This window comes from Pteropus vampyrus, unplaced genomic scaffold (assembly GCF_000151845.1).
Source record: "Pteropus vampyrus isolate Shadow unplaced genomic scaffold, Pvam_2.0 Scaffold14, whole genome shotgun sequence".
NCBI classification, from domain to species: Eukaryota; Metazoa; Chordata; class Mammalia; order Chiroptera; family Pteropodidae; genus Pteropus; species Pteropus vampyrus.
This window is the reverse complement of record NW_011888795.1, coordinates 6,824,378-6,852,195: the sequence shown is the minus strand read 5'-3', so window position 1 is coordinate 6,852,195 and position 27,818 is coordinate 6,824,378. Positions and strand designations below refer to the sequence as shown.

Genomic DNA, 27,818 nt, shown 5'->3' with positions numbered 1-27,818 from the left:
TCCGTTTTTCCTTCCGCTGAGTTGGGGTGAGGAGCAGGAGCTTGCCCTCCACTCTCTCCCCCAGTGCACTGGGTGACAGTAGGCAAGTTTCTTCATGTCTCCTGCCTCAGTCATTTCATGGGTAGATGATAGATTTAAACTAGGTGATCCTTATCATCTCCCATTCCTCCCAGCTTCTAAGCAGCTTCCCTTGATTCTGACCAACCCCCTCCTCTGAGTCTACCCTCCGACCACCACCCAGGACCTGGAAAACCTTTCCTCTAAAAACCCCACCAAATAGAGAAGAACCTCAGGTGTCCCATGTTTTGTAAGTTATGTATTTGTGAAAAGTTGCATTCACGTCATGCTTTTGTAATAAAAACTCTATATTCCTTTTGCCCTAGCTTATCTGTTTTAGAGATGTTTGCTTTTTACTTGTTATTGATCAATTGGCTACAGTTACTCTTTGATCTTCCCTTTTGTTTGAACTTGAATGCCACCCACACTGTCTGCCTGGGTCCCCTAGTCTCTTTATTAAATAGTAATGACACGTAAACAAACTCAGAGTCCCTCAGGGAGCAAAGGGGCCCTGAGGCCAGCCTCCCTCAGGCCTGTGAATTGTCATTCCTGAAGTTGTCTGTTTTTTAAGTTCTTCTGCCAAGTTCCTATGGGAGCAGAGGGATCATTTTCTCCCTTTTCAAAGAGCAGGGTGAGCTGAGGCCTTGAGCTGGCAAGTCCTTTAAAGTCATTTTCAAAGGAAACCTGAGCTGGAAGGCCATGTGGCTGGCAGAGGCTGGTGTGACTTTCTGAGGCTCTCTCTGGGGCTTTGGCTGGTCGGCTCCCGTAAACTCCCCAGCACGTGCTCAGAGCCTGCTGCAAAGGCACTACCAAGGGACACCACCTTCCTACCAGTGGCTCAAGGACCCAAGAAAGGCTCTGCTTCATGTCCCTGCCCCACAGCGACCCAGGAACTAAAAGTGGGGAGTATGGACCTTTTCCTCTGGGCCAGGGGCCACGACCACACTTGTCCCTACTGTTCTTAGGTCTCATCAATTAAATGTAATCCTTGGGGTTTTTTGAGGTAAAATGGGGTGCCAAGGTAAGCTAGATTGAATTTATGTCTGAATCATGGAATCATAAGCAATCTAGTTAATCCAGTCCCCTCTTGGGCAGGTTGAGAAGGGGACCCAGAGGGTAAATGACTGTCTTCAGTCACACAGGAGGTGGCCGACCTCCACTATAGAGTCCTTTGGACAAAGAACACTTCCATAGGGATGGAGGTTTGCTTGGCTAGTAGCCATTCATAAAGCTTCCAAGTCGATAGATGCCTGTCAACCTCCCAGCAGATATCAAAAAGACACCCAAGGCACCAAGGCTGAGAAATGTATGATTGGGGTCAGAAGCCTTCATACTGACCCCTGAACCCCAGCAGAAATTGTTTATGAAGCCAGGAGGCAAGATGAACCTTATCACAGAATGGGCAAATTCTCCAAGAGCAAAAGACTCACAGACATTCGTGTCAGAAAGACTAGAACTGAAGTTGTTAAAAGCTCAACCTAGAGCCGAGTGAAAAAACAGAAAGAGAAGGGAACCGACCAGAAATAGAGGTGAGAGGTCCATCCAAAGTCTTCCACTGGAGGTCCTCACACCAGGGGTGGAGTCTACAGTCCATCCCCGGCCTGGGAACCGAAGATGGGTCCCTGCCCAGCCACCAGGAGCAAGCCCCAGCCCCCTCTTTCTAAGACCCCCGCACCCAGCAGCCACCACCCTCAGTGAGAACTTCCCACTAGGTTAAGAGCAAAGGAAACCAGACCCACCTAAGTCTCAATTCCAAAACAAGGAAAGACCCCCAGAACAAACTGACTTGACTTTTCGACATTTTATTTTTGTATTTGTACAGCTATATTTTACAACGCGGTAATGCAGTTTAGACACAGCCAAACCCTGTCTCCGGAGTAGTTATAACACAAGCATGACGCAGAATGTGATGGATGAGACAAACATTCCCAAAGAGAGCTTAGTTAGTGACAACTTCAAGTCCCTGTGTCTGCCTACACTTCAGAAAGGGATGGCACGCTCGTCCATCGTTGAAAACTTCCATGAAAAAGGCACCGTAGGACACATTGTATAGGTATATACAAACCGGAAACTAGAACAAAACTACCCATTTTTCCTTCCGCAGCTTTTTTTGTTCTTTTTTTTTTTTTTAATACACACTTTGTAAATTGTAAACCTTCACTTGCAAAAAAATACAAATACACTGAGGCATTTTAGACAAAATATTTTCTTACTTATACAGATGCAATACTTAAAATATTCTCTTAAGTGCTCTTTCTCAATAAAGATTCTCAGATCCGTGTCTGCCTGCAGATACAAAATCGAGCCTTTAACACAATTTTATATTTTTAATATATCTTTTTTAGGTTTATATATATTTATTTTATATATATATATATATTTATATATTTACAACTCTGCCATATATTCCTTCACCTTTGGTTAAAAAAATTAAAGCCCTCTCTTTGATAACATACCGAAGTCTCTTCTTTTAAAAGAAAGCACATTTACATACAAAAGAAACATCTGTTCCCACAAAACATATACATTCCTCATTTTGCAGACTAAGTCAAGTCAGAACTTTTGCATACTCCCCCACTTTGATATATAAAATGATTTTGCTTTTTGCTGACATGGTTCGCCTTACACATAGGAGAAGAAGCAATATTATTTTCTTAATGTTTTACGGCAGTGGGGGAAGGGGAGCCGCCTTGGCTCCCAGTCCCCACACCCCTCCCCCCACCCCACCCCCCCACGCCCAGTTATGATTTGCACTAGTGGATGAAATAGGCACTACATCATGGGATGAACATTGTAAAGTGTTACAGTATCCTTTGGGTAGATTCTGAGAAGGGGCTCGAATGGAAAGTATCAACACTCCATGCTTCAGCAGGCTTTGGGGAGCTCCGGGGGCAGGTCAGTGGCGGACACGCGGTATTGCACCTTGGTGTTGGTGATGGCGCCGTGCTTCTGGCGCAAGTGAAGACGCAGCTGGCTTTTGTGACGGAAATGCAGGTTACACTTCTCGCACTAAAGGAAAACCAGAGGCAAACTTTTAGTTGTCATCAACCCAAGAAATGTGTCATTTTTCAAAGACCCAGAGGAGGTTCCCCCTGCAAGCGATCTGGTAGCAAGTCCCTCTCGTTGGCCAGGTTAGGAGCCCATGTGGATCCTGGCTCCCGCTAAAGGACCCGTAGGCTTTATGAGAATGTCCCTGATCTGCTGCTCTCCAAAGCAGTGCTCATGCTTTTCTGATGCCTGGGCGGTATTTCCCTGTCTTAACTCTACAAGTTCAAGTCTTACCCAAAAATGTAGTTCAGGTGCCAACTCCCCTAATTATTAAAGCTTCCTTTAATATCTCTCTAGGGTAAGAATAATCCCTCTTTCCTTTGAACCTCTGTAAGAGTTCTAGCCTTGCCATGCCAGGTGGGGAATGCTTTGAGGGCAGTGACCACTTAGTAAATTTTATCATCTTCCTAATATCTAGTAGAATATATATCTCTTAGGCAATATGCATTAAATCAGAATATATTTGGACAAATAGACGACCGTCTGAATTCATGAAAATTCTCAAGTCTAAGATATGCTTTTAAAAATACAGTTCTATTCCCTCTTAGTGTGCATACCTTAGATAAGCTAACAAGGCTTCAGGAAGTAGAGCTGTTTCTCACTTTGATTCAGTAAATGTACGGTAATAGTTTTAGTGGAAAAGTTACCTAAAAGTAAAATGGATGACTAAATATAATGGGGTAATCTGAATGCAATCTTGGAACAGAAAAAGGACAATTTAGGTAAAAACTAAGAAAAATCCAAATAAAGTATGGACTTCAGTTTAGAATAACATATCAGTATGGGTTCATTAGTTTTGACAAATGTATCCTACTAATGTAAGATGTTAACGGGAAACTGGGTGTGTATGGGAACTCTCTATACCCTTTGCAACTTTTCCATAAATGTAAAATTATTCTCATTAAAAAAAATGTAATAAATATGTTCGTATAGAGAATTTTTTAAAGTAAAAATAGAAATAAATTTAGAAAAATGAAAAAACAGAACGGGTGGGCCAGTGAGTAGAAAGAACCGTAGTCTCGGGGAAACGAGAGGCCCATCATATCCATGCCACACTCTGCTGTACGTCCTGAGTGTGTCACTTCTTTCTGAGCCTTGGCTTTCCCTCTGTAAGGGACCAAGACAATATACTCTGCAAGTAACTCTTAAATCTGACATCCTGTGCATCTAATCTCCTAGCGAATAATTACAATAGAAAATAGTTATTGTACTCTTACTATGTGCCAAGCATCATTCTGAATACTAGTAAATTCCTTAACTTAGTACAATATAACTCCACGAGGTTGGCCCTATTATCCGGCTCATTTTACAGGTGAGGAAATTAAGGTACTGAGAGGATAACGACTGTGCCCCAGAACAAACAGCAAGTAAGAAGATTTTTACTCAAGGGCTGATAAACAAGCAAATGAAAATAACCACATTTTGCAGGTGAACACTTGTGGTATGAGTTAATCATTCATCAATTACTTCTTGTGTCTATCACTACTAGAGTGATGCCATAAGCTCATCAAAGTCAGCATCACTCATAACACTGGTTTCCACACTTGTAAGCCAGGAGACTCTCCTTTCAAATTAAATGGAAACTGGAAAGGTAAAAGAGGCCTCAGCCCAGTCCTGCCCTGCAAGGATGTAGAACCTTGGTGACTGAAAGAGCACAGTTTGAAAACTCATCTACGTCCTCATCATTTTACAGGGAAAGAAAACTATGGCCCAGTGAGAGGGTCAGGGCTTGTCCCAGGCCCCCCAAAAGGGATACTGTCAAAGTCAGAATATGAACCCAGATATCTCAGCTGCCCGACCAATATCTTCCTCTCTACAGCAGAGATGGGCAAACTATTTCTGTAAAGAACTAGGAAGGAAATATTTTAGGCTTTGTGGAATATTTTACATTCTCTGACACAACTAAACTCTGTCACTGTAGTATGAAAGCAGCCACAGACAATACGTAAACAAGTAAGCATGGCTGTATTCCAATGAAACTGTTTATGGACTTAGACATTTAAATTTTATATAATTTTCACATATCACAAAATATTATTCTTTTGACTTTTTAGACACTTAAAAATATAAAAACCATTGTTAGCTCACAGAACATTAAAAAGCATTAGTTTGCTGAGTCCCAGCCCTAGAACATTGTGATTCCAATGGGCCGATCTCAGCATCTTGCTGCTGGCCACCTGCTCCTTTTTGAAACAGCCTATTCTCTGTTTTGTTTGTTTGTTTGTTTTTCCTTATATCACCACATTCTTCAGGCTCTCCTTCCACTCCTATGGCTGCTCCTTCTCAAACACCTTAGCTCTTCTTAAGTAGACATCGAGCCCAGTTTAAGCACTCAATAAATATTTGCGGAATGAATGACTGACTCCACGATCCACGTATCCATAGTCCAGACCTCTCTCCTAAGGCTGGGATCACCTAGCCCAACACCCCCATTTTAAAGATAAGCAAACTGAGACCTAGGCCAAGGTCAAGCAGGGTGTCTTTGAAAATCAGGCCCCAGTCCAGGTCTTATGATCATTACTTTCCTCACCATCCCACTGGTGTACTTGAGATTGGAGCAAACAGCTCCGCTGCCCCACCTCTCCACCTCCCTGCCCCTCCCAGGCCAGCCAGTAGCCACAAAGGTGCCCATACATGGTAAGGTTTCTCTCCTGTGTGGATTCTCAGGTGGCTCTTCAGAGTCTGAAGGTGCCGGAAACGGGTGCCACAGATTTCACACGGGTAGGGCTTCTCGCCAGTGTGGATGAGCACGTGGGCACGAAGGTGGGCCACCTGAATGGAAGAGCAAAGCATGAGCGGCTCTGTCAGGGTGTGCTGCAGAGCCCCCCGGCAGCCACCGCATGCAGAGGCTGAGGGGTGTTTCCCCCAAACCCCCTACCCACCTGTACAAATCTGGCTCCACAGGTTTCGCATTTGTAGGGCTTCTCTCCAGAGTGAATTCGAGTGTGGGTTTTCAGGTTGGCTGGCCGGTTGAACTGGGCCCCACAGATGTTACAGCGATAGGGTTTCTCACCTATTACAGAGAAAAGAGGGAAAAGGAAAGCCATAGTCAACAGAGGCTCACAGTCCCTGGCCCCTGAATTTCAAAGCAAACTGCCCTACCCAGAGCTACTTCGACTTTCTTTCCCTTGGAAGATGTCAAAGAGAGGATCCAGGGGCCAGGCTCCCACCGGCCCCACCTCCCTCACACACACACCAGCATGCCTTGATCACAGTCAAGAGGCAAGGAGGAGTAGAAGCAACACTAGGCGTGGGACGGGGAGAGACTGAGGTTCGGAAAGCCTCGCAACCAGCTTTGTCATTAGGATTATCTAACTGCGGGATTTGGACAAGTCACTCTCCTTCTCTGGGCCTCAGTTTCCCTCTCTGGAATCTGAGGGGCGAATTTAGATGACCTGGGAAGGCTCTTCTAGCTCTTCATTTGGATAAGACTGATTGAATAGCCAACCCACTCACCAGGGAGATACAATCAGGCTGCTCTAGTTTCTCTCTTTTAGAACAAACATGCTTTTCCGCTTGTGGCAACTACGGCTGGATTCCATTTGCAACAGAGGTGGGGCCTGAGTTGGAGTAGATGCTCAGACAGAGGAAACCAACAGAAGGGCTGCGCCTTCCCTCATGGAAAGTTTCTGGGATAAAGGACCCATTTAAAATACCAAAAGAGAGTCAACTTTGGACAACAATCAGGTTATTAGAAGCTACCTGGTAAAGGAATGTAAGTTGATAAGGAATAAGCCCTTAGAGGAAATCAAGAAGCCTTTGGTTTTTTTTCTGGCTTTACAAAAGCTCATCACTTTGCCTCTCTCAGCCTTAGTTTCTCCTCCTTTACGGTGGGATTAACACTTCTGACCCCAGCATAGGCAGAGAAGCAGGACAGAGCATCTCAGAGGAAAGACAAAGGATACAGGGTGTGGACAAGTCACTAAGCAAAGAGGCTCCAGGGCCAGGCCCCTCACTCAGGCCAGGATGGGGCCTGCTCTTTGCCTCACCCTGCCGCGTTCCGAAATCCCACACTGCTTTCTCTGGGATCCACTCCCCTTCCTGCCCCGAGTGACCCTGGTGAGCTCGGGTGAGGTGGGGCAGGGCCATACCCGTATGGACGGTCTTGTGGCTGGCGAGGTTGCCCTTGTAGCGGAAGGAGGCCTGGCAGCGGTCACACTTGTAGGGTTTGTCACTGTGGGTCTGCAGCGTGTGCCTCTTGAGTGAGGCCTCCTCAGAGAAGCGGCAGTCACACTCATTGCAGAAGAAGGCCCCATTCTCTGTTGGAGGGTTGGAGGGGACACCGATGTCAGCACGAGGAAGGGAGACAGGGCTCTGAGGCCCCTCTCCTCTGGAGCCATGCCCAGTGCCCCTGCCCACTCAGCACTCATGGGAGCCCAGGGCAAGGGGCCTGTGGGGATTTTATTTTTCTTAGCATTTAGAGTCTCAGTCACAGAGGAGAAAGGAAACAGATTTGAATATTAAGGTAAGGAAGGGAAGCTCAAACCAGCAGGTACACATGTGAACTGCATCAGCTGGAGAAAAGCTCAGCAGGGCTCCTCCTCTGGAGAGCACTGAGAACTGACTTTTATTATCAGTTCATAGCTTTATCTGCACCACACACAGAAGCCCTCACTTGACAAGACCCTTCGCGTCCCTGAGCCTCTGTCTGTGTCTCTATCTCCAAAATCAGGATAATAAACCCCTGTCCTACCTACTTCACAAGACATGACATAACACAAAGCATCATAGGAATGTGAGATATAAATCAGATTCGATGATACTTTGAAGTCACTGAGGAGGATTAATGACAAACACGGTCGCCCTTGCACCAATCTCGATTTCATGTCTCCTGAACACTTCTGGAAGATTGGGAGACCAAAATGATAGTGGAAGTAGAAACAGAGGCCCAGAAGAAGGAACTGGAGTGCAGAACAAAGGCAAATGGCCTGGGGAACAGAAGGGGGACAGGTCTCTGCTCTCCCAACTACAGGTTCACATCCTGTGCCACACTTTTCACTGTAAGTAACTAATTTTTTTCTTTAACAATTTGAAAACGACACATTGCAGTGGCTCAGGCCCGATTCAGTATCACTGGGCTACAGTACTGCAGCCAGAGCTGCGGGAAGGCATAGACTTTTACATCTGGTAAGGATTGGAGGTGCCAATCACACACTATCCACAAACTTCAATTTAACCTAATTTCACCTAATTCGGTTAATATTTACTGAGTACCCACTCTGTTCTAGAGACTCACTGGGACCCACGGGAGACACAGGAATGAACCAATTCAGATGCTTCCCCTTACGGAATGGACGGCCTAGCAGAGTGAACTAACATGTACCCAGATCCTGCACCAGAAATTTGGGTCCAGAGGGGCTAAGAAAGCTCTGAGAGTTACAGCCAGTCCCACGTGTTCCCTCTGCTGGAACGAAGCTGAAAATTCCGCCCCGTCATTCTCTTTTACCCCAGAGTAACCGTACTACCCCATCCCCTGTTTTGACCAGCCTAGTTTCCCAAATGGTCAAGAGTGCGGGCAATCGGCTGGTGGTTTTAAGTGCCAGTGGACTTCCAATCAGGAGCGACTCCCAGTCAGTGGCAACGGCATAAGTAAAACAGAAGCACAAATCCCATGGAGCAGAGGTGGGGGCCTGCCTTCTCCCCAACAAGGAGAGGGAGGGGAAGAGACTCACCACAGCTGGAATCCGAGTACTCAGACTGGGTCTCTCCCATCTCTTCGGGGAACGTGGGGCCAGTGGTGTGGAGGCACATCTCCGTGTGCTGTGGGGACTGAGAGCCACAGGACGTGCACTTGGGGGGGTGCAGGTAGAGCGGCGAATGGCTCTCGCTGCTGCTGCGAGGCGAGCCTGTCAGGGACCTGTGGGCAGGAGGAAAGAGCCTCAGCAGCTGGAGCAGAGTGGAGCACTCTGCCCAGCCTCTATGCCATGCCCTCCTCCCTGTGCTCAGGGAGCCCGGCAGCCACTCTGGGTCTGGGGCCGCAGGGCTATCCTCAAGGCTACCTCCAACAGCACATGTATAGAGATCACCAATGGGGTCGAACTAGCCAAAACCCCACTCTCAGACCCAGTTTCTTCCCCTCGGTTCTGCATTCAGCAACCTCCCTTAGTCCAAGGCAAGTATGAGGAATCCCCGCTGCCACACCAAGACCACAAGATCTGCCTCTGGGATTCGGGGAATGTTCTTCTATCACAGAAAAGAACTCTCTCCTGCTATGAAAAGATACACTGAAGCTTAATCTCCTTCCTTACTTAGGTTAATTCAATCATCAGGCTCTTATCCCACACCTCTAATAGGCTCAGCATTTCAGGCAAGAAAAGAACACAGCCCCTGCATCCATCAGAAGAGGCAACCTCAGAGCCCTGCTCAGGTAACCCCTGACCCCCCAGGTCTGGACTGTTTCTGAAATCACCTGTTGACGATGTTATTGAGCCGGCTGGCCTGCGGGATGGTGGAGTCCTCCCCGTTGGCGCTGAGCTTAGTTGGGGACTGGAGGTCAAGGTTCTCAGGCTCCATGGGTGGCTGGCAGGCTGGCGGGGCAGTGTAGGCTCGAGGGGAAAGGCGGCCCAGCTCAGCCTGCTCAGGCCCCTCCGGTTTAGCTTTCTGGTTGAGGCTGTTGAGCACGATAAACTTGTATTTCTTCCAGTTGCAGGCTTTGGGGTCGGTGGGACTCTTGGCTGGAGGGGAACCAGAGGTCTGGAGGATGCAGGCATTCTTGCTGCTACAGGACTCTGTGGGCGAGTTGGGCTGGCAGTCAGACTTCTGGGGGCTCTGTGGACTGACCAGACCTTTCCGGTTTAGGGGTGCATTGGGGGACTCGAAATGCAGGGCAATCTCATCCTCGGAGGAGGGCCTCTCTTCCTCCTTGCCAGCCTTGTCACAGGGGAAGTATGGGGCGTTCCGGGCCGAGGGGGCAGCAGGCTTGGGGCCCTCGGCCACACTGTAGTGCATGTCACTCCGTGCCTCCTCTGAGGCTGCCTCCTTGGGTGAGTAGATGCTGTTGTGGCACACACTGGGGGATATCTCCATGGCTGGCCGGCTGTACTCTCCTGGGATTGGCCTGGCACTATCGCAGGGGAGAGCTCGTTCCTTGGGGAAGGAGTTGGCCACAGGCATCCGGGCATCCCGCAGCTCCTCATCGGAGAAGAGGAAGCTGCTGATGGGGAGATGGCTGTACATGGGATAAGACGCTGGCGGTGTAGACAGGCCACTGTATAGGCTAGGGGCAAAGGCTCTGCTCTCACACCCGGGGGCATTCCTTAGCGGCAGGTTGTTCTCCACCACCTCACGACTCCGATAGGCCATGATGTCTTGGGGCATCAGCACCCGGCTGCTCAGGAACTCTTCACGGGGAGGCTTGATGGCAGGAACCATCTCTGCTTCGCTGCAGGATAATCAAGAAAGAAGAAACCGGCCTCCAAATTAGAACTGCGAAGCCCACGACCTTCCAAGTGACACTGGTCTATGTAATCACAGTTTTGCTTGCGTCAGCTGGACATAGGAGATATGGCTCTGGAGCAGGGAAATGCTTTTAGTCACATGGCTTTTACACTAGAAGTCTAGCAATCCAGCCCACAGTTGGGGAAACAAGGCCCAGCGAAGGAAAGAGAGTTACCCACACAATCTGTGCCTGTTTAGACATGATCTTGTATGTTTAAGTCACACAAAATCTGTAATTCTTTGGATTATAGAATATAAAGCTTTCACAGCCCTTATCTCACTTTACTCATGTGAAATCCTGCAAGGATGAGAAGACAGGTGTTATTGTTTCTATTTTACACACATGGAAACTGAGGCTCAGGGAAGGAAGAATTTACAGAATGCTAGTGCCACGCGTTCAGACAGTCTTAGACAAACTGGTGCCCTGTCGAAAACAGGATTCACCCTAAACGCTGACTGGCATTATGGAGAAGTGTACTTTGGGGAAAGGCAGCATTGCTGGTGAAGAGATATGATAAAGTGATATCGTGTGGAACGAGGATGAGAGAATTATAGTTCCTTCCTCTCATTAGTATTTTTTTTTTTAATGGTGACATTGGTTAACCAAATCCAACAAGTTTCAAGTATACAATTCAACAGTAAGTCATATACATACTGCACTGCGTGTTCACCACCCATAGTTAGATTTCTTTCTGTCACCACATATTTGACCCCCTTCACCCCGTCTACCTTCCCCCCTACCCTCTACCCTCTGGCAACCACTAGTCTACTGTCCATGTCCATGAGTCTCTGTTTGTTTGTCATGTTCGTTTGTTGCTTTTAGATTTATATCCCACCTGTAAGTGATCTTGAAATAATCATGCTAAGTGAAATAAATCAGACAGAAAAAGTTGAAAACCACATGATATCACTTGTATGTGGCATGTAAATGAGACCCGGTTTCCAATCCCAGTCATGCCACTTAGCAGCCATATGACCTGGAGCAAGGTACTTAACCACTCCAAGCACAGGGCCTGACTCAGAGAAAGTACTCATAAGTGATGGCAATGATGATCCTGCCACCGTCATCACCCACAGGAGACAGCGAGCTCTAGCTGCGTATACTTGAAGGGACATTATGTGGGTGCAAAAAATAGGCCAACTCAACATGATTACATTTAACAGTGCCAGAACCAATGAGTGAAGGTTAAGGGAGTCGTTCCGAATTGCCATAAAGAGGAGCTTTCTAACTGACTAAGGTAGACGGCGTGGCTCTGGGGACACTGAATTCCTGGCTCCTGGAGGTGTTCCAAAAGAGGAGGGAAACCCTTCTGTTTGAGAGTGGATGCAATCACCCCGGAGCAGCAAATCAAATGCTTCTGGTCTCTGTTCCACTTAGCAAAGCTCTTCATATCTTTGGTTCTCAGATTCCTCACCTTTAAATGATGGTCATGTCCTACCAGCCCCTTGGGTAGGTTAGACCTAGTGAACTCAATTTAATTCAATAAATGTCCTCTCTGGTGGGAGCAGGGAGATAAAAAAGATGATCAGAGCAGCCTATAGGCTGGTAGGGGAACTAAGGCACGTATGTAAATAGCTAAAATAGAAGTCTAAAGGAGAACTAAAACATATATGCAAATAGTTAAAACAGAAGGAAGATCTAAAGGACAGGCAAAAGGCTTTAGAACACAGAGGAAGATCTGAGGGAAGAGCTGAGTGATAATTATAAAAATATCCAGAGAGGAGCTGGCAACCAAGCCTGGCCTTGCAGGGTGGGAGGAAAGGGCATATCGAGTGAATGGAAGAAAGGAAGAGGCGGGAGGTAGGAACGCACAAGACATACCTGGATAGCAGTAAGGTGTCAAGTTGGTCTGGAGTACAAGAGTTAAAAAGGGCAAAAAGTATGCAAAAATAGTGGAAATGTAGGTTGTGGTACATGATGGAGGATTATTTTTTCTGTATGCATGCTTTATTATCAAGGGTTTCTGATCCCTTCCGATCCTTTTATTTCCAAGGCTTCCACCTGGGTGGCAGCTCACCTGGCCTTGATAAACTTCCGGCAAGTGTCCACGACATGCTCCATCTGCAGGTACATGGCTGTGGCCATCACGGCCATGATGTTGCTCTCCCGCAGATTGAGCCGAGATGTGTACATGAAGTCCAGGAGAATGCAGAACCCTTCGGGGTTGATCTCAGGATCCAGGTTGATCACACTAAGGTTACATTTTAACTGGTCTGTGAAGATGCTATAGAACAGGCCACTGTAAAACAAACGAATGTCTCACTATAGCAGACACATAGCCTCTGTCATCAATTACAGTCAGTGTCACATGCAGCCCCTCTCCCCTGGGCCTAGCTCCAGAACTTCCATGGCAATTAACACCAGCTACCATTTATAGAGAGCTTACTAAATGCCATTGAGTCATTAAGGTGGTCACATACATTATCCTGTGTTCCTCACAACCTTGCAAGGTAGGTACTATTATTCTCCCCCTTTTACAAATGGAGGAACTAAGATCAGAGAGGTTAAATGATTTTAATCTCAGCCGCACAAGTGACCAGAGTTAAATTTAGCACTCATTCGCACTATTTTTAGTCTATACTTGGGTTAAGCATTTCTCTTGTTGTTCCCTCACATTATCCTTATTTTAAAAATCCTATTGTATTTTTTTAGAATCAGGTTGGATATTGATGACAAATAAATAAAATGATGCCTACATCTACATTCTGATTTTCTCTGAAAGCCTATAGACTATCACAAGGTCAATATTCCTAGAAGATCCAAGTCCAATTTTAAGCCATGCCTCCAGGTACCATACTGTCTGGCAGAGGAAAAAGCAGTCAGTTAGAAGCCAGAATTCTGGGTTGTCATCTCAATTCCACTCTTTCTGAGTGTATTGCCAGAAGTGAGCTTCGCATCAATCAGTAAGTAGCTATGCAACCTTGGGTAACTTCTCTGCACCTTGTTTTCCTCCTCTGCAAAGCAGGAACAATAGTGTCTACCTTACAAGGTTGTGGCAAGAATGAAAATGTAAAGGAGATAGAATGATGCCTGGCACATAGTAAGCACTTGTTTAGCATTAGCTATTATGTTTGGGTCTCTATAGACCTCTGTTCTTGCTACCATTGAAAAACAGGTGCTTGTTGTAGATGTTGAATAAGTTCTCTACTAGCAATTGAGATGCCTGACTCTACATTAGTTCATCTATGAGTGTCTTTGTTTTATCATCCATAAAATGGACATAATCATGCCATCCACAACACAGGCCACTACGAAGACCCAGGGAGATGATGTAACATAAAATCGCTCTGAACACTTGAAATCTTTTACAAGTATGAAGAAACAGCTGGCTCACTTTCACTACCTTACATATACTCTGAAACACCCATGGAAATATAGCACAGTAATAAATAAATACAATTATGGAATAAAAGAACAAAATATTTCAAATTAACTTGCTTAAAATATTTTAACGCTCTCTTTCACTTTTTATTTTTTCACTGGTTAACCATAATTATTCTCCATGTCTGCCCCAAACATAGTCTTTCTTGAGACAGTATATGATTTCTTCTCCCTTCCAAACCCGCAGAACAGAAACTTTTTTTTCTTTTTCTCTAAAAGTACGTGCGTTCGTTCACTTTCTGGGAGCCTACTCTGCCGGGCCTTGTGCTGGAGATCTGGAGACAAATGGAATGTGATCCCAAACACAGCGTGTTCCACCTCGCTCACTACCAGCACCATCACATTCCCTTGTATTCATCTACCTCTCCCTTCCAGACTCCTCACCTGCAGGCCATGAGGACTGTCTTATGGGCTCTAAACTGCTCACGGCTCACCACTATGACAACATCAGTCAGGATGTCACGGCTCCGGAGCCGATTAAGGTTGAGAAGAACATCACTGGCATGGCGGGTGAACTGGATACAGCTGTCAGCCGGTGAGGCCATTTTGTCTCCACCTGAAAAAAAGAGGTCAAAATCCTTCAGAACCTGTTCCCTGCTTACCAGGAGTGTGAGAGCAGGTGGTCCAGCCTGATAACATATGGAATGCACACAGGTCCCTTGTGTTTGATCTGTAAACAATTCATGGCCCATCTGCAGGCATAATTGTTCACATCTAAAAAATGGGAAGGATAATTTTTATCCAACAGGCTGGAATAGAAAGCTCTTTAGGAGACAGGCGAAGAGAATGGATATTTGTTGAGTGTTTTCTTCCACATACCAAATACTCTGCTAGTACTGAGAGGCAGTGAGTGTGTGACAGAGTAGAGAAACCATGCTTTGAAGGTTAGCATGCTAGCTTTACCTTTTGCTAGCTGTGTGATTTGGAGCAGATCGTTTAATGTTTCCGGGCTTTAGTTTCCCAAAATGGGAGTAGTAATTCCTATGTGGTTGTAAAAATTAAAGGTGTGTGCCTGTTCCATAGTACAGTTCTCAAAAATCGTAGCTATTCTCATCAGTATCTAATTTTATTATCTCAGCCACCATCTGCCTCTCTTCTGTTAGGCTTTAGAATTGTCTCAATCCACCTTGAGCACATAGCACATTGCTGGCACATAGTAGGTGGCTAAATTAATCTTAACTAAGAAATGAGTAAAGGAATGAATGATCCATACAACGGTGTTAAGATAGTCTAATGCATGGGTGAAGGCTGAGGGCTGGGAGTAATGGAGAGAGAATCAGCTATCCTTCATCTCATCTAATGAAAAGTGGCAAAGTTCACAGAAACCTATGCACTGGTAAATTCAGAGGAAGCAATCTGTCACAAAATTTTAAAGCATATAATTCAATTTACTCACCCAATGCCTGCTTTCACAGTCCAAAATTTTGCTTAAAACCTGCAAGGAAGAGAAAAAAGCAAACAGAAATTGATTTAATGAATTTAAGTTTGTCCACTATAGTCCTATTTTAGGATACACGTGTTTAGGTTTACTTTGATAGCTGCAGCCTGCCAGCTGGTGCGGTTTTACCAAAAACTAGTAAACATTTTTCCAGCTCAGCTCTTACGAAAACAGGCACCTGAAACCATGCAATGATGTTTATGCCCTGAGTACTGGGAATATGTTACATACATCGATTATATATACATATACACACACATGTTCTTTCTCAAAGTGAAAAAATGTATGCCATCCAAAAGCCCTTGAGTTTATAGGAAAGAAAAAATTTAAAGAATGAAAAAATTCAATGTTAATGAGGATGATCCTTCAGGGGCCTGAAAACTCTGGACGCTTTTCGAAGCCTGCTAAAATGTTATCTTTCAAGTGTGAGAATGATTCCGCAAGGCCGACAGGGTCAATATCTTTATCCCAATTTCACTGGTGACAAAACTGAGACTTGGGTTCAAGTGACGTGCCAGGACAAACAGCCAAGCAGTATTTCCTGACTACCTGAAACACTTAAGACTGAATAGAGACTCTGCAGAATACAACCTGAGAAGGAGGATCTATGCTTTTCTGAAGAATCTTTGCCTTCTGTTTCAAAGTTTCCCCTCCCTTCTTTCCTGGGTCTAAGACCAGATAGAGTGCCACAGACTCCCAAGTGTGTGCTTCTCCATGCTGAAAAGATTTAATTGTGTAGTTTAGCCAAGAACGGGCCAGGGAGCACTCATGAAATATGTACCCTCTTTAAATTTGTTTCTCTAAAACAAAATAATTTAAAGCACAGGTGTAAGACTCTCATTTATGATTGCGCATGGGCTTCCAAACAAAATAATCTTGCCCTTTTTTTAAAAAAAAGCGTAGGCCTTTAGAGTTATTTTCCGGGTAAAGGGGCCTGAGGCCAAAGAGGTCATATTAGGCCACATAGATGGTGAGTGGCCCAGCCCTAGGTCTTCTGGCTCAAATTCCTGTCCCCTTTCCAAATCAGCCTACGTGCTGTAGAACATGCAAAACAGCACCCTGATGTGGGTGAATCTCATTTTTAAGTTTCTTCCCCCACACAAACACTTTGCCCCCATTCCAGGCTGCTGAGTCTTACCAAATGAGTACTCTAAAATGAGAGGTTTCCTTGAGTCTGTAACCAAATACTCTGACATTTCTCTGTGGTCCCAAGTGCCAGTCACTCAATCTCATCAGCTTCAAGGTTAGTGTGTGCATGTGAGGGAGTGGGGATGGGGGAAGGAAACAGGGGAAGGGAGAGGACAGAAAAAGATGAAAGGACCTATTTCTTCCTCTCCCCATCCTAACTCAAGATGGGCAAGACAGATTCACTGAATTGGCACATTAACCAAAGTTCAGTGATTGTCTCCTTTGAAAAAGAATGCTGAAGACACATGTGAGGTTTATTTATAAACCCTCTCCTCTTCCCCCATGAAAGAGATCCCTAACCACTTCTGGAATACGTCTGGCTGTCCTTCAGCCAGCTTCAACTGCCAGCTCACCTATGGATTTCCAGTCACAGACTTTTGGAACCACAGGAAGCCCAGATCTGTCATTTCACCTTGATAATTGGCAACTCAGTCCAGATTCAGACGGAATCAAACGAAACAATTCCCTTGGGTCTACTGTCAGCCAGGTCCTGGGCTGGGCACTTTTCACCCCAAACCTCTATCTGGCTTGACCAATAACAAAAGCACATACATTAAGGCCCATGCCCTTATTAAGTCTACTCCTTACTATGTTAGCTCTGCCTTAGGAGGTCCCACAACTAGTGAGTACGTGGGTTACTGTGGGTATGGCAATGAGCTTTCCTCTACATGCTGCAGGTGTAGAGAAACCACTAGCATTTGGTTTGTTTTTTTTTTTTACAGACCGTTCAGCTCTTTCCAGTCCATTATGGTATCTGATCCTCATATACAGCCCTGATTTATTGAGGAGGACACTTATCCAGGGGATAAGCCTTGCCCAACATCTCAAAACTATTCCCCAGCAAACCCTGGCCAAACCTGTCTGCTAGCTTCAGCCAACTCACCAATGCCACGCACAAGGCTTATTCTACAAAAACGACCAAGAGAGCAGAGCTATCCAGGAGAAACTGACAAATGCAAGGGCCCAGACCTGGACTCCCCTGACCCCGACCCCGCCCCAGCCTCAATAACTACCAAATAAAAGTTAAACGTTGTCTTCTCCAGCCACCCCCCACCCCCACCCAGCACGCGCGCGCGCGCGCACACGCACACACATACACACACACACACACACACACACACACACACACACACACACACACTTTCTCTCCTTTGGCGCTTTCCCTGTGTAGTTTTAATTAGGAATCTTGAGGAGAAGGCACATCCTTTAAAGAATTTGGAGAAGTAAAAAAGGTCCTCCTCACCCCTCGAAAAAGAACGAAAAGAAATGAGAGAGAGAGAGAGAGAGAGAGAGAGAGAGAGAGAGAGAGAGAGAAGAGATGAGAGAAGGGCGAGAGGCAAGGTTCAGAGAGAGCAAGCCAATACAAAGACCCCATCCTTTCCCTCCCTCTTCCACTCGGCAGACACTACGCAGCCCATTCTCTCGCTTACACACACGGGCAAACTCCAGCCCTGCGCGCCGGAGCAAGCTGGCACAGATTTGCCCACCCCCATCATACCGTACCTGTCTGCCAGGGAACGCCCACCCGGGGCTGTCGGGCCCGCACCGCTGCCCATCCGCCTCCAAGCCCCCGCAGGCTCGGCGGAGGCCCCGTGGTAAGACTGTGGCAGCCCTTAATTTGTTTGCCTTCAAATAAAACTTTCCCTGCACCTCGGTAGCTAACATTGTATGTGCCCTTTTTTTTTTCCTGTTAAGCTGTCAAGGCAGGGGGCAGTGAGGGGAATGGCACAGCCCTCTCATTCCCGGAACGTAGTCGATCTCAGCTCTGCGGATTTCACAGAACGCTCTCTGCCTATCGCCGGCTCCAACGAGAAGTAACTTTCCAGGAAGCTGCCGGCCCCCGACGGCCTCCAGGATCTCTGCCTGCGCAGCGGGCCGCCGGGGATTCACCGAGGAGGGGGGGCCGCCCGCGGAGGCTCGCGGGGAATATGGCACACTTTCCCCTAAATCCCTCGGCCGCGCCCTATCCACGGACTCTTACAGCTCACTTAGTCCAACTCTTCCCCTATGACGATTTTATAAATGACGACTCTCAGACAAGTTAGTAGCAAAGCCAGTATAAAATCTAGGATTTGGGGTGAAATCCGAGGCTCATTTCATGACTTCCAGTTGCCCAGTTCCGGCGTTTGTTTGCCTGGGGCGTCATTTCTTTTTCTCTTTTTGTTTGGCTCCCAACCCCCAAGAGAGTGGTTAGGCGAGCCGTCAAGGTCAAAAAAGATGGAGTCCCTAGGGCTGAGGGTCTCCATTCAGCGCTCATAGCCGAGCTGGAGGAAACTAAACCGAAAGCCCCTTTCTGCCTACGTTAGCAAGTAGTGGAACCCAGCTCGGCTCGGTTTCCGCTCTAAATCTTCAGAATTGGAGCTGCCAGGTCAAACCTGGACATGTTTTGAGATTTCCGAATTCACTTTCTCCGAAACCGTAGCGATATGGTTAGGATTCAGCAGAGGCCCGGGCGCGGACCCCACCGCGCGCTCCGAGGTTGCCTCGCCTTCCCGTGGCCTCCCTCGAAATTATAACTCCCCGGGAGCCATCTCCTAATTGGTCTCAGTAGCCGGCTCCGAGAGGTAGTTTCGGGGGCCTGGGGTGGGGGATGGGAGGTGCAAAAGAAGCTGCCTTCAGGCCTCAGCTGCGTCCTAAAACCCGCGATAGTGACACACGCCTCCGCGCATCGCATCAGCGGCGGAGATGAGGTCAATGTCCGTTCATTAAGACCGGGCCTTTTCAGCCTCATAAAATCTGACTTGAAAGCTTTCTCATCCCTTTCCCCGGTGGAATAAACGTGAAAGCGAAAGCTGAAATTTAATATGGAATGGGGTGAGAATCCAGGAACAGAAGTTAAAATTAAGTAAATGCATTTATTGTAAATTAGGAGTCCCGTGGTTCCGGGAGCTCAAACCTAATCATGTTTTATCATGGACTAACACTAGAGGGAGCCCTCCATCAAGGCTGGAAACCAACAAGCCTCTCGTCGCCCCGCCCCTCCTTCCCATTGACCTAGTTTAGACAGTCTCAGGATCTGGAGAAGTCCTTCCGTTCTCCCCTCCCTACCTCCTCCCCCCGCCCCCCGCCCAATCCCGGCTTTTGGATTATTGGTAATCTAATAACTACAGTAACTCGCTGAGAAATCCAAAGGAGAGTGGAAGTGCAAAACACTGTTTAGAGGCAGGGCCGAGGAATTTTAATAAGGCTGGAGCTGCCGCAGTGAAACCCACATTAAGGATCCTGCCGAAGCGCTCCCTTTCTCCGCAGCATCTCAGCTAAACAGCTACTCCGGTCCTGTCACAATGGTCCAGCGGTAGCGGGTGGGCTCAAACCACGGAGTTGTTTTTGTTGGGGTGGGGTGGGGGGGATACTCCGCGCTCTTGGATAGGGGGAGGGAGGGGGAGGGAATTGACAGTAGATGAAAGCTTATTTGGTAACGTGGTGGCCTCGGCAGTCGTTTTGGGTGACCGAGGTGTTCAGGGACATTATGTCCTGACTTTCATTTATATCACGTTTCCTGCCAACAGCGCTCTTGCAAGCCCGCAAGCTTCTAGGAAATGCAATAAAATAGAGGGATGTGTTTTATCACCAAGATCTGAAGAGGAGCTGCAGAAGGGACGCTCCCCATGAGCCCAGCTCGCTCGCGACAGCCTTCCAGAAAGGGCCGGCAGACAATGCCAGCAAACCACGTCCCCGGGCAAAGATATCTCAGCCATCCTGGCTGGATCTGGCTCGGCCTTTGTAAAAAGGCTGGCAGGGGAGGGGAGCGGCATGATCTCCCCAAGCAAACAATGCCTTTAAAAATCCGATCTGGAAAGAAATCAGCCAAGGTCTTTATTCACGTTAATGAAGATGGAAGGCACTAACTGTCCTTGGAAAGCGATGAGTCAAACTTGACCGCTCTTCAAACACGTCCCTAGATTCGTTTCCAACCCGAACAGAGGCGCATTTCTCTGACGCGGCCTCCAACAGCTCCCGCAGTGGGAGAGGCTGAACTCAATTCCGGCGGACCAGGGTGGTGGAGACAACAGCGTCTCCCGCGGGTGTGCGAGCGGGCCGTCGCTAGGGGCCGCCAGCACGCGGACGCGCCTTTGCCATCTTAAGTTTTGAGCTCGAGAAAGAAAACTTTGCTATGAAGCTGCTATGGCACATTCTAAGGGGATTACGCTCTACCTGTCCATGTGACCCACCCACGCATCTGATTTCTCTCCAAACCACTAAGCAGAGTTCAGAAAGAAGGGAAAGAAAGTGATTTCAGGATCCAAATGCAACAAGGAGCATCCCTGCATGTCTAGGGACTGGGCCTTCATCACAGCCAAACCCCCGAGATCTGAGACCTCCACGCTTCAGCACAACAGAAGGCTTTTCATGTCTGTTACTGAAAATCTTAGGCCATACTTTCTAAACAAATTTCTCCAAGACAGCTGGAGAGCCATTTCTAACTACGGTGACCTGAAAGGTTGAAACCATGGCTCTAACTACTGTTCCTTTCTCTTAGATGCCTCAAAGGAGCAGAGATAAACTTGACTTTGACTTTCAGTCACTGACTTGGAAACTCAGAAGCTTAAAATCTGGTGCCGGCTAAGTCACTAACTCACCATTAACAGGCCCCCTCGTCAGGCCTGTTTCCTCAACTGTAAAGTTGTATGTTCTAGAGCTCCCATGGCATCCCTCTACTACCGACTTCCTCCTGGGGAGAAGCCACAGCGACAGAGAGAGAGAGAGCGTGAACAAAACGGGTTAATTAATGGTTCTCTTAGGCAGATGTCCATCGCCAAGCAATCGTGGACCAAGCAAGCATCCGGAAGCTTTCTAATTTTCAACTATCTTACCAAAACTTTGGAGGTCGGATGTCATCCTCATTGGAGGGTGCCCTCTCTGTCAGTCTTATCACCTAGTCGGGATACTGGGGAAGGGGAGGGGAGAGGGGCGCGAAGGTGACGCGGTCGGCCCACCGCCCAAGGCGGGGAACTAGATCAAGACCTACCACCAGGTGGCAGACTCAGTCCGTCCGAAAATCACCGCGCGGCCACAACCTTCCACACCCGACTGACAACCCACAACCTTTTTTTATTTTTTTGTCTGTTAGCGGGAGGGAGTTGCCTCCATAGGCAAAGCTGGAAAACATTTAATATACTGGCTGTAATTCCGTTCTTCCCGCCTCTAACAACCACAACACAATATCTGAAGCTGAGTTCATGTATTATACGTTGATTTTTCCAGCCCGAAAGGCTGAATGTATTGGGAGGGAAAAGAAAAAGTGCACTTGTCTTCAAAAAACAGAATGACACTCAATAGTATTTAGAAGAGCTCCCTTCCAAACACTGGTCGACCAGCAAAGAAAGTCTTGAATAAACTCCTGATCCTACGCAGGCTTGTAGCGTTCCGCAAAGCCGGCGTGGGGGAGGGGAGACAAGTATCGTCTTTTGGTAGGGCTGCTTATCCCGGACTGGGAGGCGGAGAAGGCTGGGAGGAGCCGTCCTGGCTTCCAGTGGGGCGAAGAGAAACCAGCCAGCTTTGCCACAACACAGCACCCTCGCTCGGATCACTGCGGCGGCGTTCCCACTTGTTGCGCAGAGCAGGAAACCGGCACGCACCACACTACTTCTACAGGGCTCCAAACCCAGCTACAGACCAGCCTACCATTGTCCCACGCCATCCCCAAACCTCCTCCACTTCACACTCTCCCACATACACCACCATCACAGCCAGCAGAACTACAAGATTTCCAGTTAGTACTTTTTTTACGCCAAAATACTTCTCTTCCTATCGATGTCAGACAAGCAGCAGAATTTAGGTGCCTTGAGAAGTCAAGGCCAAAGAGAAGGAGGACTGGACTACGTCTGCCTGGAGAACTCGCCTACTTAAAGCCAACCTAGGCAACCCTCTTCTCTCCTTCACTCTTCACCTCCTCTTCTCTCTTTCTCTGCCCTTCTCCCACTCTCTCTCTCCCTCCTCCTCCCTCCCTTTCTCTCTCTTTCTCCATCCCTCCCCTCGACCGCGGGCGCGCACATGCACACCCAGACACACACTCATTGAAACTACTTTGCCTATTATGACACCATCCTAGCTGGAAAGCTTTTTTTCCCTCTCCACTTGAGAGATCAGCTGCAAAGTCCGTTTTGAAAAAGTTAGTTTTATCTTCCCTTCCTAAAGGGTAAAAAAAAATTCCTCATAAGGTCATTTCACAATATTTTTTAAATATTTGACTTTTGCACATAGTTTCACCCACCGAGGGGTGGCGCTGCCGCACCGCCTCCTCTGAATCGCAAGTTTTCACAACAAAGTGGGTTGTGAGTGGCTACCGCGCAGCGGAGAGAGGGAAGGAAGGATTTTGACATCTAGTTTTGGCTACCATTTACTCAACCAATAACTGGAACTCTTCAAGGTTCAGGAAACAACAGCTTAATAGTATAGAGTCCCATTCTTGTCCACCAAACCTAGAATGAATTCGACTGTCTTTTTAAGAAAGCATAGGGTCAAACCCTTCAAAATCTAGCACAGAGGAAAAGGCCAGTTGGAGAATTCCTGCTTCCTCTGGCTGCCATCTACCTCAAGATGCCCAGTTTTCATAAACAGTTTCTAGCCTTACTGTCACTATCAACAGACCCTTAAAATCAGCCAATGTTTGGGCCTGCAGTTTTGGAGTCTTCCAAATAGTAGGATATTGGAAATTTCTATTTATAAATGGGAGAGGGGGATATTTCCAATCTACAGGTTTCTATTTTGGCCTAAAGACTCCACTGCAGTCATTTTAGTAAGGGAATGCCCATCTCCAGTGCTTTCTTTCCATTTCCTCCTCCCCCAGAGACAAATATCTTTTCTCTTTTCTTAAGTATCTTTAAAAAAAAAAAAAAAGTATATATTTTAAAGTGAGAATGTGATTTCACCTCGTTTCTTTGAGCTCATGTTTGCTACCTCCAGGAATAGCGTGTGGACTAGGGCCAGATGAACTTCAACTTGGGCTGCAGATTTACGAGGTTCTGTTCCAGTGCCAAAGACTCTCGGTAGTAAATAGTGAACAAAATAGATACCTGTCTCCTGACAGATCTCGCCGGTTCCCCTCTTTTTAAAAAGTTATTTATTAAAACCACATACACCTTGCAAAGAAAAAGGGAAACTGGCAGTCTCTCTGGAGGAAGCCGGTGGCATTGCTCAGAGCCACAAACTGTATTTCTAAACAGCCCTTTCCCTGGTTCCCTCTCTCCTGCCCCACTTTTTTTTTTTTTTTTTTTCCGGAGAGTTTACTTAAAAAAAAAAAAAAGTAAAGCATTACAAGATTTTCTCCTGGAAAACATAAACTGAGTGAAAAAAAATACATAAAAGATTAAATCAGAGTCCTGGGGGATGAGGGGATGACCAGCTCCCCGAGACAGAGACCCAGTAACAACTCTAGACTTTCAGCACTCTGTTTGGGGGTCATTTCCCCTGCTCAGCTGTCAGGACCTCCACCACCAATCTTAACCACTGAGAGAAGGAATACAACATAAAAGGGGTCCTTTTCATTTTTTTTTTTAAACCTGTTTTGTTGTGTTCTTGTTTTCCCTGGATGAGCTTTAAAACTCATGATTGCAACACTAGTTCCATTTTTCGCCAGAGTTCCAATAACACGGCATCATATAGGCAACGCAATCCACAGTTCTCAAGACATTTACCACGGACACTACATCCGGCAGCAGGGAGGCCCCTCACTCACGCTGCCCCCGAGCGCAGCTGATTTCCGAGGCTCCAACTCCCCACCCGTTCCCGCCCTGGGCCGCCGCCGCCGCTTTCTCCCATTCCTACTCCCTCGAGGAGAGCCACAGGTTGCAAATCCAACCAACCTCGCAATCCGTTTTTGCAAAATCACTCACAAAGATCTCCCTTTCGCTCTTGCAACCCTTCCCCTCCCCTCTTCCCGCGCCGGGTCGCCGGGCCAGAGCCACAAAGTGTCCTTCTCTCTTCCCGGGTCTCGCACGTAGGAACGTGGGCTGGGGCTGTTCATTTTTCCCCTCGCCTAGTGCAAAGACCTCGGGAATTTGAAGCTTGACGTCGGCTACTCTCGGCCCGCAAATGTCTATTTACAAAGCTTGCACCATGGGAAAAATAAAATAAAATTTAAGAAAGGGGGAACAGCCATTGGGAGCTAACACCGAGTCACGCAGCGCCCAAAATACAAACACTGCGACCGCCAAGAAATCCCGCCGCCTTCCCGCTCGGCTGGGCTGTCCTGTGAAGGTTCCCGGAGTCCCCGCACGCTGAACAGCACCGCAGGTGCAAACGCTCACCCCTTTCCCACCCACTCCGCAAATCCATGTCCCGCCATCAGCTTCTCTCCCTAGGATGGAGAGAGAGCGCGCGCGAGGGTTCCCGATTCCCTCGACTTCAACCAAGAAAGAATAATTTTCAAAGTATTCAACATCCCCGCCCCCAGGCAAACTAAACCTCCCCCGAAACATAGGGGAAGGGGACACCAAAACACTCGCATCTCGTTAGGAAGATCATGGCTCTGAAAGGAAAGAGTAGAAACTATACTTCATCTGGATTTATGGGGCGGGGGGGAGGGGGGGTGGAGAAAAAGAAAAAACAAAAAACAAAAAAACACCAAGGAGTTCGCTTGCATTTTTCCTCCCAAATCTCGGCTCAGAGGCAGGGAATCTAGAGGACCGAGGTCGGTGGAAGAGAGCCAGCGGGACGAGCGAGCAGGCAGCCTCCCTCCTTGCCTCCCGGAGTTACCAAGAAGGACGGGAGAGGGGAAGGAAGGAGAGGCGAGGGGAAGGTGGAGGGAGGGTGGGAAGGCGAGGCTGGAGCGAGGGAACAAGAAAGGCAGTTTGCAAGCTAGAAAAGAGAGAGAGAGAGAGAGAGAAACAGCCGCACGAATCCAGCGAGATCACAAGCCGTACGCAAGCAGGCAGCAGAAAGAGCGAGAGCGCGAGCGCGCGTCCTCTCCGCAGTCTAGGGCCAGACAGCCCCTAGACTTGCCCGAATCACCCCCCAAACACTGTCTCGTCCTCTCTGCTTCGGCCGCCCCCTAAGTCCCCTCCTTCCTCTCCTCCACCTCCTTTTCAAAAACCAAAACAACACAAGGGAGGGTGGCAATAGCCTCCCCAAACCGGCCGATTTACTCAAAGACAACAAGAATAAAATAATAAATACATAAAAATCTATATCCTAGAGTGGGAGAGACGTGGGACTAATCTTCGGCATTTATTTTAACACCTGACAGCTAGAATAAATAATATATACATTTATATCAATAGATACACATAGGAAACTTGGAGCCAAAGCATTTGGCAAGAGCGGAAAAAAAAAAAGAATTAAAAGGTAAAATTATGATCATGAGCAGCGGCGGCGGCAGCGGCACCAGCGGCAACAGCGGCGGCGGCGGCAGCAGCAGCAGCGGCGGCAGCAACAGCAATAATCACCTGGTGTCCGGCCTTTCCTAGAAACTTCTTGCATCACCACTTCTAAGAACCCCAGTTCTAAGAATCAACAGAGCTCAATTCTCGGAATTTGAGCTGCGGACTTTACCACTGCTACATGGCAGGGGAGGACCCGGTGTCAGTTCTCCAGGACTTTTGCCTTCCCTGGCCCATAAAAAGCCCTCAAAACCAAAATATTTTTTTATTTTCCGGCATATTTCGAGGTCTTCACAGACCATGCGTCTCAGATTTGGAGATTCCAGTTCAAGGCTCGAGGGGCCAGACGGTGGTCCTCCCTCCCCGGACTCAAGACGATGGTACGACCTGCTCCGCCACCGTCACGTGGGCGCCCCCTCTGTGACGTCGACATCTTCGCTGTAGCAAAGCTCGGCCTCTGGAATTCTGAGAACTAATTTGCTATTCGGTGACATAAGAGGGGGAGTGCGCTTTGCTTCCCGGGGTCTGGGGCTAATTCTTCCTCTCTTATCCGTAAACTCGGCTCCTCGAACTAAATTACACAAAAGGGAGCGAGGTTCGAACCATTGGAAAAAGTCTTATAGATAGTAGGTTTAGAGGCGAGCAAGAGAAAAAAACAATACACACTACAGCTCTTTCCAGCTAGAATATTAGGCACCACGAGAAAAATATTTGCCAAGCAGTTTTCGGTGGGTTTGTTTGCTTATTTTTATTTGGGACAGTTTTTTCCTTGTTGATGTGGTGGCTTGAGATTTTTGGTTGTTGTATTTTGATGATTTTCGGATTTTGCTTATGATTTCTGCCTTTTGCAAGTTTATGGTGTTACGTAAATCTTAAGATCCCGCATCGTTTGGATTTTGTTTTGTGCGTGTTTGTGTTTTTCCCTATCTAATCTCTCGAGCCTTTTAAAGAAGATGGCTATTTTAATACTGATGCTCTTGAAAGAAGCTGAAATTTTTGGTTGTATATAGCAATCCCAACCCCCACTTTTGGGGGGGGGGTGCAGTTTTCTTTTTCTCCTTGGACTTTTACTGAGCGGAGGCTCTCCTGCACTTGAGAGATGTATTCAAAGGATTTGTTTTGGTTTGGTTTGTTTCTTTCCAGGACAGCAAGTGGTGGGTTTACTCTTTCTGTTATTGTAGACTCTTAGGAAATTTCTTGCTGCAAGAAATGTGTGTGTATTTGGGTATGTGTACGCATGTGTTCTACAAAATTCTGTGAGCCAAATACCTGTTTGTGCTTTGCTTTTTCCTAAAGTCTTGATCCCTCCTCCCTAACCCCTGTTCATTTCAAGGTCGTTGTAAAAAAAATCTCTTCTGTCTGTGTTTTAAGCCATCAGCCGGAGGGAATTCTAAAGGCCTGCCGCGCCAGTATCACAGATACTGCGTGTATTTAGAACAGACTGTGCTACAACCACAACGCCTGCACGCAGTACAGTTTTCTTAGCTTTCAAGCTGAGTTGGGAGAAGGAGAAAGGGGAAATCTTTCTATCTTCCTTTCTTTTTAAAGGCAAATGCTGTGCAGAATCATTTCACTGTGGGCCTTGGTTTGTTTATTCAGAACTGCCAGTTTCCCTATTTAAATGTTGGTTGGGGTTTTTTCCCCTCCTACTCATCCCTGAATGAGGGAGACTCTTGTTTCTTTTATGTCTCTCTCTTAAAAGAAGGGTGTGAGGGGAAAATAATATTTCAGATTCCTCAAGAATTAACCCAAAATGTTTGGACCAGAAGCAGCTTTCAAAGGTCAGGCTGTTCTGAGCCTTGGCAATGAGAGTCCTTCAGGCGACTCATTAAATTACAGATGAGTTCTTAAAGGTTCCACGAAATTTCTGCACATGTTAATTTCAAATAAAGATATCTCCCAAAATAATCTACCTCTCAAATTGCAAATTTGGGTTTATAATGGAGAA

General features: G+C 47.1%; 1 protein-coding gene across 4 annotated transcripts; it reads right to left on the bottom strand.

Moving 5' to 3' along the window:
- Nucleotides 1–1,843: 1,843 nt before the first annotated feature.
- On the bottom strand, nt 1,844–26,029 carry BCL6 (B cell CLL/lymphoma 6). 4 transcript variants are annotated; one of them, XM_011381764.2, is made up of 10 exons: nt 25,937–26,029; nt 15,321–15,359; nt 14,309–14,480; nt 12,561–12,782; nt 9,515–10,486; nt 8,778–8,962; nt 7,197–7,364; nt 5,988–6,118; nt 5,740–5,877; nt 1,844–3,066 (listed from the first exon to the last, which is right to left on the bottom strand). In XM_011381764.2, exons 3-10 carry the CDS (start codon nt 14,467–14,469, stop codon nt 2,923–2,925), a joined length of 2,121 nt encoding a protein of 706 aa, XP_011380066.1. In that variant the 5' UTR covers nt 14,470–14,480; nt 15,321–15,359; nt 25,937–26,029; the 3' UTR covers nt 1,844–2,922. The 4 variants fall into 4 exon arrangements, with proteins under 4 accessions (XP_011380066.1, XP_011380084.1, XP_011380075.1 ...); XM_011381782.2 differs by lacking the exon at nt 25,937–26,029 and adding an exon at nt 18,054–18,740; XM_011381773.2 differs by lacking the exon at nt 25,937–26,029 and adding an exon at nt 16,501–17,538.
- Nucleotides 26,030–27,818: the final 1,789 nt, after the last annotated feature.

Coding starts and splice junctions, on each gene's coding strand:
- BCL6 (XM_011381764.2), bottom strand. CDS start 14,469: ATGGCCTCACCGGCTGACAGCTGTATCCAGTTCACCCGCCATGCCAGT. Junction 12,783..14,308: donor ACAGTCCTCATGGCCTGCAG/GTGAGGAGTCTG, acceptor TTTGTTTTACAG/TGGCCTGTTCTATAGCATCT. Junction 8,963..9,514: donor CTCAATAACATCGTCAACAG/GTGATTTCAGAA, acceptor TCCTGCCCACAG/GTCCCTGACAGGCTCGCCTC.